Here is a 10130-nt window from a genome sequence, read left to right as displayed (position 1 = left end):
AATAAACATCATCTGGCCTAAAAATTTGAGCTAGGTTTTGAACTGGACAATTCATTGTCAACAGCCACTGAAATGATGTTCTTGATTAACGACCAGGTGATGGAAAGGGACACAACAGTTTGCTTTGTCTTCACAGAACATGTTATTATTAAATACACAACAAGCTGTGAAAAAGCAGTGGGAATAAGGGAGCGCCTGAACTATCCAGTAGCCACAGCGAATACTCCCATTGTTTGCTATTATTATGTGAAGTAAACTCTAATCTCATCGACGCTGATTCATCTGATGAGCCCTATATGCTTCCTGTGCTCCTCATCCTGAGATCCCACTTCTAGTCCATTTCTCTTTTTTAACCTATCACTGTGGTTCAAGAACTGGTGCCAGAACGCTGGAATTAAGCCTTTGCTTAAAGAAGTAACAGTTCTGTGCATGCCGCTTACTCAGCAGTCTTCCCGTGCCCATTTACCTCCTAGGGAAGGTACTACCCATAAATGTGGTGTGTGCAGCTACAGGGGCGACTCCCAGGCCTGTGGCCCATCACATATCTACCTACAGCTTAGCTTGCCAATCATCTCTCCACCTCGTTCCTCGTTTTAAACCCATGACACCCGTTCTTCCATCATTGCGTTGCTTTCATCATTTCCTTTCCTGAGAAACGCCACCTTTGTAAAAGCCCCAGCACTATGTGCTCATGCTAAATCTCTTTCCAGGCCCAAGAGAGCTCGGTTCCCACAGCTCCTCCTAACACTCCTGTCCTTCTACGAAGGACAGCATGGTAATAACACGTTCTCGTCACAGCTCTGAGAGCAGACACCACAGACTTGAGGTTAACTGAATGCTATCTCAACTGTGTACAGCTCAAAATTGTCTGGGACAAAAAACAATAAAGTCTTAAGATTTCATCAATCATGGATTTACAAGAAAAATTCATTTGCTTCAAAGTTCTAGAAACAATTTTAATGCAAACACTCAGTAGGGCATCTTTTGCATTGCTCCCAAAATTTCATCTCTCTCTGCTGCTGTAGGCATAGGCGGCTTAACTCCATTTTGTCTTCTTTGGACCATGACAGAATTCTGTGTATAGGCATAAAAGAAAACATCAAAATCAGTCACGTATTAAATGGCAATAATTTGCCAGTAATTTTCTACTGTTTCTCCAAAAGGAAAATACTAAAACCTAAGTTTTAAAACTCAAAAACCTACTTCCGGAACTCCAGATGTTTCAATCTATTACCATTTACATTGAAGTGATTATCTCCGCAGAAAACATTACTGGCAAGAGATGGGATAGGAACATGCCATTGAGTACACACACGAGTGTCTACAGTCCACCTACAAATGCTGTGCACAATTATTCAGTGAAACTAATAGTCTATCAGAAAAGGAAGAAGAATCAACGTATTAAGAAAAATGAGACCATTTTAACAACTGTGATTGGCTGTTAGAAAAGAGACAGAAACGTAAGCCTAATGAGATGGAAGACGTCAGGGTAAACTGTACTTTCTCTTCCTCTTCAGGAAATCCAAATTTATAAAAAGGCTATGACTAAACATACTTATCCAGGAAGACTTATCTATATTAAAATGGGAGTCTTAAACGTTGGTATAGAATGAAACACTCTCTCAAGGACACCATAGAGTTGATATACCACATAGAAAAGAAGGTCAAAGGTTAAGTTTCCCTACAGCCATCACTGGGAAGACTGTTATTGATTGATTGGTTATTGGTTGATATCAGCTTTAGTCACAAGCCTAAGAGCAGAGTCTTAGAAAAAGCTTGACACGCTGTGCTTACCCAGAATCGCCGGCAGTTTTTGTACTTCAAGAAGTAATTGGAACACCTGTCTCTGTCATAGTTGTTTTCATCCATACATCTGGTAGAAGCATCAGATTCCTTAAATATGTAAAAGAGTCATCATTTAAAATGTGGAATGTGCTCTAACCAAACACAAAGACTTCTGAAGTGGCTTCCCCTCTGAGCAGATGTAAAACGGTTTGTGTTCATTTTAGTAGGTAGACTTATCAAACCCAAATAATACAGCCAACTAGTCCAGAAACCACTCAACTTAAAAAGACATCTTTTTTTTTCCCCCCCAGCCTGGGCCAGTTTTCTAAGTAACTGATCCCATGAGTTTGAGCTAAAGACTGATAGGAGGCTGAAGTAAGGTATAAGGTGCTCTTAGCATCAGCAAGAACTACTACACAGTTAGCATCCTCCCAACTCTCATTGCCTTGCTTTCATCATTTCCTTTCTTGAGAAACACCACCTTGTAACAGTCCCAGCAGTCTGTGCTCATGCTAAACCTCTTTCCAGGCCCAAGAGAGCACAGGATCAACAGAGACCAGCCTTCCAACTCTCAGTGCAGCTCGCCTGGATTGCCTCAGTTCTCTTTCTGACCTGATGTTTGATCTTAATGCTCGTTTTGAGATTCCGAGTAAATTACACAAGTAAATGATCTACATCAAGGCAACCTAAATTAACAGCATTCATCTAGATGCACTTTTGGCTATCGTTCAGTCCGTTATGCAAGCATACTATTACATATGCAACTTTAATAGTTATCATTAATATGACTTCAAAAAGAAAGTTAGGGCTATGGGTTTAAAATGAAGTAGGTACCACTGGTAATTAAACTTAAGCTGTCTGACCTAGAAGCAGATTGGACAACAAGCTTCAAAGTGAAAGGCATGACTATAAGAAGCTATCTAAAATAAGGTTTCAAATGGACAGGGACTCTGCTTCACAATCTAAGAAACAGACATTACCTAAACAATACTTAATACAGCTGATGGAAAGAGAATATACAGACGGATGTATGTATACTGTAAAATGTGATTTTTGAAAAATCCATACAGGAAGGTGGATTAGTGCTCCTCATAGCAACACTATGACTGTTGCACTGCATTTCTCAAGAGAGGCAAGTCCACAACAAAGTATTACAAGCTATACCTAATTAATGCAAATAAAAACGTATTATTCCAATACAATGTTGTTTATAAGATACCTTTGTGAAAACCATTAAGCTTAAAATAAGCTAGTCCTACTGTCAACCTGTGACTCAGGCAGGTTATCTCAAAGACAGATTAAATAATTGCTGTGGTTAAAACCATTGTTTTTGAATTTGCTTTATTGTGTCCCCTGTTTAGACTAAGGAGTTTCTTTCGTGTTACTACGCTTGTCAAGTTTTACAGTGACAACCAAGCACTGTTTATTTCACAATTCAGTGAAAAGAAGGGTCTTTGTTAGCTATAGTTTGGTCATTTTTAAACATTACAGTGAAATAAAATACGCTGGCCAGGAATCTCTTTTCACAGAATAACACTTTATTCAATAACTGCATAAGACAGATGCCCACAAAATTAAGATTGGTTTTCCCAAGTTAACACTCATGACAATGAGAAACAAACCAGCATACCAACAAGCAAGGATTTACGTCAGGGTCTCTCAGCCGCCGCGTGACCAAGGGCATCTTGTCTTCTCACTGAAGGTAGGTGGGAAAAAAACAGATCAGAAGGAAATGACCAAAAAATGTCCTCAATCTCACGTGCACTTACAAATCTAATTCTCAAAGCAGAGGGTAGTAAACAAGAAAACACAGTGAATATATAAAAAGCCAAGTTCACTGCGTAGCTAACATTCTAAAAAGCCATAGTTTTAAAAACAATGAAAAAAATTTGTTTGTTTGCTTTCTGTTTTTTGAGACAGGGTTTCTCTGTGTAGCCTTGACTGTCCTGGATTCATTTTATAGACGATGCTGGCCTTGAACTCACAGTGATCCACCTGCCTCTACCTCCCAAGTGCTGGGATGAAAGGCATGTGCCACCACTGTCAGCCAACAATGAAATATTTTCTTCCAGCACTACCTTCTATTTAAATAATACTTCCCTGGGTTGAAGGAAGTCAGGGAATGCTACTGTGGTTCTGTAATTTTCCAATTCAAGTCTTAAAATTACAGTGTTACAAAAAGTTTTTTTTATCGATTAAAGATACCACATTACCATAAGAGCCAGTTAGTTATTCCCAAATCAAATCATGAAATCGGACTACCAGCCATAGTCAAGGACAACTAACTGCTCTTCAAACTCCAGTTCAAGTGAAATTGGTACAACAATTCTCTTCAAGGGCTAGTGGCAATTACTTCAGAATGGTCTTTATTAGTCTCACTATGTTGATATGACATTGATGAGCCACCCACCATCTTTGAAAAATCCCTGTACTGAGCTTAAGGGACTGATCTGGCTTACATGCCCAAACCCTGCTCTAGTTTATAATCTTTTATCTACCTAAAAATCAAAGTAGGTTTCAGAAAAGTAAGACAGCATGATGTACACAAATCTCCTGAATTAAAAAAACAAAACAAGTATGCACGGGCGGTTGTAGAAGTCTGAGTTTTTATGTGGAATATCATACACACACACACACACACACACACACACACACACACACACACACACGTTAAATGAAATAATACATATTCAAGAAAAGTAACGCAAGGCCATAAACTCCTTCCTGATGGTGAATGTCTTCTATTCTGAGAAAGATCAGGAATGTGATTACTCGGCAGTTCTTTAACTTTCAGTGTTCACCAAATAACTATCTATTCCATGGCCTTCATTGAAAATATTCAGCCAGCAGAAGCACCTTGACAGGAAGGAAACTCAGTACAGAACGCTGCTAGAACTAGAAGGCCTTCTTCTTCGGAAGACGGGACTTTACGGGGCTGCCTACTCCTAAGAGAATAATGGGGCTAAGGAAATCTACAGTCTCCTCTTCCACGGCTCTACTGTCATTATCTTCACAAAGTTCCCCTTGATTGTTCACACACCATGCATATAATAATCACAACAATAATCCGATCCAGACGTAACTCAAGCTGCGTCCTAATCATGAGAGAGTTCTGTTCTATTTATCATCAGCCAGAAATTCTTTACAAATACCTACACGGCACAGGTATCAAGTTTGCTGCTTCGGGCTATCCTCATTTCATTGCTTTTTATTCTGGAGCCTATATACAAGTCACTCTAAACATGGATTCCCGAATGTCACCTCTTCCGTGTAAACTCCTGTGTTAACAGCACTGGAAGAGGAAATGTCAATTTACATGGAGGAGTGGGGCTGAAGGGCAAGATGGAGTGCCCTGCAAAAGAGGCCTTATCTGCTTGCTTTTTGACGGGGCAGGAGTGAACAACTGTTACAACGCCCTACCACTTCCAAGATGACATTCAGAAAGAAAAACCAGAGGTCTGAGGGAAGGCTGCAAACCTACAGTACAACTCTTAAATCTACTCTAAAAGGCAAACTGCTTACCAAAGGAGTTCCTGGTTTCCCACTCTCCACGTAGCTTTGATCCGTAGTGGGGGGGGGGCGGGGGGGGCGGGAAGGGCACGTTCCTGAACAAGTCCAGGCCCCCAAGCTGCTCAAAGTCTGGTCTGTAAGTTGTTAAATCCGGAAGCAGAAACACACCACGCCGTAAACCTGGGTGTAGAGGGACCAGGGGCAAACAGTCAAGGTACACACCACCGGGAACTGGGAAGTCCGAGAAGAATCCGAAAGGATGCGACTCCGGGACCGCACTGCCTTCCGGGGTGCCGCTCCGCAGTATCCAACGGTGGACAGCTGGCACAGGAGAGCACGACATTGGGGCTAGGGAAGGGGGTGGGGGGAAGCACAGTGAGGGGACCCAGGGAGGGCAAGGCGGGGAGTGACACAATCCGGGGTGCCCAGACCTGCATTGGGTCACCTTCCGCTGCCCCGGCCGGACGAATCGCGTGGCGCGAGCAGCGGCAGGAGCATGCCGCGGACGGTTTGGAGCCACGAACTAGGGTCGGCCCTCGGCTGGGTTGAGTGCTGTCTCGGACTTGCCGTGGACGGAGGGAGGGGCCGGAGACCACTCACCAAGGGCAACTACACCACCAACACCCTAGCCGGCTCCGGCTCCAAACACGTCAGTGGCTCACGCAGCAGGACCTTAAGTAGCGCGCACCCCAACGTGCTGCCCCCGCGCCCCCCGTTTCAGACCGTCCAATCCGCGCGCGCCGCTGCCGGATTGACAGGCCCGCGGGACTCTGCGAGGTGGGGGCGGGCACTGTTCGCTCCGCCCCCGGGAAGCGGGAGGAGGGCTCAGGTTGGAGGAGTGGGTGGAGCTCTGCGAGACCCCGCCCTCTCCCCGCCCCACCGCGCCCCCCTCCCTGCAGGCTCGCTCTTAACACTTGGGCCTGACGGGCAGGCGTGCCAACCAATGGGGCCGCAGGGACCCTGCGGCGGCCGCACGGACTGGCCGGGCCCGGGGCGGAGCGTGAGAGGGGCGGGCACCGCGGCGGGCGGGGGCCAGGGCGGGCCGGCGGGCGGGCGCGGGGCGGGGGCGGCGGCCGAGCGGGCGGGGGGAGGCGGCGGTGGGCGCGACGTCGGCGGCTGCGGCGGCGGCGGCGGCGGCGGCGGCGGCAGCTGCAAGTTGAGCTGCAGGGGCAGCGCATACACTACAATGGCTGCTGGAAAGAGGCGTAAGGAAACAATTTCCAGGCCCGCCGCGTCCAGCCCGAAATATGAGAAAAAAATTATTAGAAATTCCGCGGGCGGTGTAAAGGCGGCGGACGGGCCGGAGGGAGGATGTTAAAGCCCCGCGGTGAGTTCTCCCGGGGTCCGGGGCGGCGGGGAGGCGTTTAGCGGGAGGAATATCAGGGTTATTTAAATTATGGGACTAGCCGAGGGGGCAGAGGAGCCGCGGCGGCGGCAGGAGGAGGAAAAGTTTGTGCTACTCCCAGCCCCTGCTCAGGACCCCAGAGAGAAAAATAATAATAAAAAAATCAAATAAAATCGTGCGGCGGGGCTACGAGGACTCCCGAGGTCGCTGCTGACAGGGCAGGGGGCGAAGCGGCTGGGGACCCCAAGGTGAGGTCGGTGGGAAAAAAAAAACCCTTTTATTCAGGGTCTGGAAAGTTTGAAAAGTTTTCCTCCTCCTCCTCCTCCTCCTCTCTGGTGCTGTGAATATTGTGACAGCGGCAGCGGCAGCAGCGAGAGCGGAAGACATTAGAGACCCGAAAAATAAGGGAAAAATTAATATAAATTCGGTTTTGAGAGGAAACTGTCCGCATTTTCCACCAAAACATCCCGGGGGAAGGTCGCTTCCCAAAGGGCCTGGCGGAGACCCGCGGTCGGCAATATTTGGGGGGCACTGGGAGTGACTTGGGGTAACTTTGCCCCCTTTTCCGAAGAGGTTTTTCTTTTCTGGAGAAATGCATGTGTTTTTGCCCTCCTGCCCAGGTGGGAGAGCCGAGTCGGGGTGCGGGGTCCGCGGGGCGCCGGACCCAGCCGGGTGGCGGCGGGGGCGTAGGGGGAGGGGGTGCTAAATGAAAGCAGGAGATCGGGACGGAGCAGGGACAGCTTGTTGTCAGTATCATAAACAACCAAAATGGAGGGAGAACTCAGGCATATAACCAAATAAAAATTGTTAAAAAATCGCAAAAAATCCCTAAAAATCCGGGATGCTCCCCCCTTTCTCGCTAAAGGTAAAAGTGTGAACCGCCTTTCCCCTGAAGTCCATTTTGACTTTGCAGGGACCAAGGAGTTAATATTTATTTATTTTTTAAAACTTTCGAAGGGCAAAAGCCTTTTATAACTCCACCGACAATGAGAAAACGTGAAAATCCAATGCAAGAGAAGCAAGGGGAGGGAGGGGGAGGTGGTAGTGCAGAAACTGCTAAACTTATTGGTAATGTGGACTGATCTGAGATAAGATAAACACTATATTTGCTATTTTATAACTCCCTTTTAATGATCTTTGCGGGGTTTGCTTTTTTGGGTAGAAAAAAAAAGTGATGCCATTTTCTTAATAGAGTTAATATGTGTGATTGGAAGAATAAACCTTTCCGGCTTTATATTGCATTTTCGTCGCATTTATGTCTCAGGTTTTGTTAGTGGCTCCCTGCATTCTTTAAACTGGGCTCTCCAGAGGAGGGGTAGAAAGGTGCTGTTGCCCAGAGAGACTGGAGGGCAAGACTGGCGAAGCTTCTGGGGAGGGGTGGGGAGTTGTTTAGTTTCTCCCTTCCTGACACGTTTGCTTCACCTGTTCGCCCTCACTAAGGAATGTTGGACTGAGGTTTTCTGGTTTTATGTATATAAAAGGATGGTGCCTCTTGCATCACATTGATGTTAGTGGGAAAGTGCTGCTGATGCTGGTTCCACGTGGGATCTGGGACAGAGCAGGGCATTTTAAAGGGACAGCTTCTCTTTTCTTAGGGTTTTCATCACCTATGCAGACTTACCATCCGAGGACCAAAGGCAGAGGTGCTGGAAGTGTGTGGTGATGGAAGAGCCTTCTCTTTCCATTACCCAAGTGCACCCACGTTTAGGAGTGATGGAGGGCGAGGAGGGATAAACAAGCCCAGCAGAAGGTGGATGTGTGTGTGTGTGTGTGTGTGTGTGTGTGTGTGTGTGTGTGTGTGTGTGTGTGTGGCTTAGTTTTCATCCACGTTGTTCTTTTATGTAACAAGCCCTCCCAGAACCTTTTCATGTTACGTTGCTTTGCTCTGGAAGCTGATTTTGGAAGGAATTGTGGAAAAATGGAAATAGTTGAAGGTGTGTGGTGTAATGGTATAGCATTATTGAACAGTTATGAATTCTGTGCAGTGAGATCAAAGAGCCATGTATGCCCATAATGGGGGTTTACAGCCATTTTGTAAAATACCTACTATTCATTGGCTTCAGGTACACTGAGGACTTCTGGTTGAAAATTAAAGGCAAAGTGGTGAAGATTCCTTCACATTGTAAGCAGTAGATATTTCTGGGGAAGCGGGACTGGCTCTCATGAAGACCATGGAAAAGTTTACATGTACACTCATTTTTAAAGTCCATCCTATGCATATGTCATAACTTTGCACTTTGAAAATGGAAATGCCTGAAAATCCTACAAGCTGTCGATTTGCATCTTTGCAGCTGAAGTGATTTGTTTAACAAGGAATGTTCCCTAATCGGCTGCTGCTATCCGCTCTTGTGTCTTAGACATCCACAGTATTTTCAAAAGGTGAAATGTGCGCATTGTTGACTGTGCTGTATGTAAGAGTAAGACTGGTCTGCAATGGGAGCTACTTACATTCAGTTTCCACGGGCGTATAGAGCTTGGGAAATCTCTATTTTGCCTTGTTTTTACAATTTATAGAAATGGATCGAAGTTAGAACTGAATTTTTAGACATCTTAGGCAGTGTTCTCTTTTGCCATACTGCATAAAAATTATTATTTTGAAGTCCATTGTGTGTTAGTTCCTGTTTCTAACTGAACTTTTCTCAGCACCTTTCTGTAAATACCTCCACGAAAACACTATCAGTGTCCTGTGAACACATCATCTTGTGGTTTCCCACTTTGGAAATAACTACAGCTTTCTAAGAAGTCACTAAAGAAAGCACAGTGTCTCAAATCACTATTAAATCATGATGTGTTGGAAAGAGATTAAAAATATCAATAAAGAAGATAACCCCTCCCCACAGGAACCTTCTGTCCACAGGCTTCAGAATTCCGTCATTACTTATAAGACCTCTGAAGTTCATTTTGCATTTTCATTGTGTTTCTGGCTCGATAGTTACTTTGTCTATAAGTAGTCCAGGATTGTGTGTTATGCTTAAAATACATGAGATGTTTGGATCCACAAACCAAATACTAATACCAATAAATTCAATGTCAGTAAAAGTCAAGGTAAGCTTTGCGTTTAGTTCTGTTAGCTCATGGAGCTGTTTAAGTTGTTTGGGCACTTCAAATAGGATTCTACCCTTCATTGTCAACCTCATCAGAAGGGCGTCTATTAAAGAGTAGTCTTTCTCATGTAGAGTGACATAACCTTAGTGTTTGGGTTTTGTAAAAACCAGCTACTTTTCGAAATTAGAAAAGGCATTCAGAATGCCCAGATGTGTGCCCTGTGACTCTTAGTGTCTTGTTCAGATGCAGAGTGCCACAAGAGCTGGTTTGGCTTGCCTGTATCACGGTTTCTTGATGCCTTAGAAATCCTACCTGTTGACCTTCCTTTGCTGGGAACCTATTAAATTATACCAGTTTACAAAAGTAATCTAAGGGTAGCTCATGCTCCACAATTTTTACTTCACTTAAAGTTAGAGAAACTTCACAGATTAAGATCCTTATCTGA

At 45.0% G+C, this 10130-nt stretch overlaps 2 protein-coding genes across 8 annotated transcripts in view; one reads left to right on the top strand and one right to left on the bottom strand.

The window, feature by feature from the left end:
• Window positions 1-942: 942 nt before the first annotated feature.
• CHCHD7 (coiled-coil-helix-coiled-coil-helix domain containing 7) lies at window positions 943-6050 on the bottom strand. Of its 2 annotated transcripts, none has more exons than XM_084789268.1 (5): window positions 5896-6050; window positions 5308-5475; window positions 3416-3481; window positions 1795-1893; window positions 943-1074 (listed from the first exon to the last, which is right to left on the bottom strand). In XM_084789268.1, the coding sequence occupies exons 3-5, from the start codon at window positions 3467-3469 to the stop codon at window positions 970-972; spliced, it is 258 nt and encodes an 85-aa protein (XP_084645394.1). In that variant the 5' UTR covers window positions 3470-3481; window positions 5308-5475; window positions 5896-6050; the 3' UTR covers window positions 943-969. The 2 variants fall into 2 exon arrangements, with proteins under 2 accessions (XP_084645394.1, XP_084645393.1); XM_084789267.1 differs by having other exon boundaries at window positions 5727-5968.
• A 355-nt stretch (window positions 6051-6405) lies between these two features.
• PLAG1 (PLAG1 zinc finger) overlaps window positions 6406-10130 on the top strand; it is a 43790-nt gene continuing 40065 nt past the window's right edge. For all 6 annotated transcript variants that reach the window (XM_084787815.1, XM_084787812.1, XM_084787813.1 and 3 more), the window contains exon 1: window positions 6406-6622. The gene's annotated coding sequence lies outside the window, so the exon portion shown is untranslated. The remainder of the gene's footprint in view (window positions 6623-10130) is intronic.

This window comes from Acomys minous (genome assembly GCF_964271855.1).
Source record: "Acomys minous genome assembly, chromosome: 1".
Lineage (NCBI taxonomy): Eukaryota > Metazoa > Chordata > Mammalia > Rodentia > Muridae > Acomys > Acomys minous.
The sequence above is the reverse complement of the archived record's forward strand: the minus strand, read 5'-3'. Positions and strand labels throughout refer to the sequence as shown.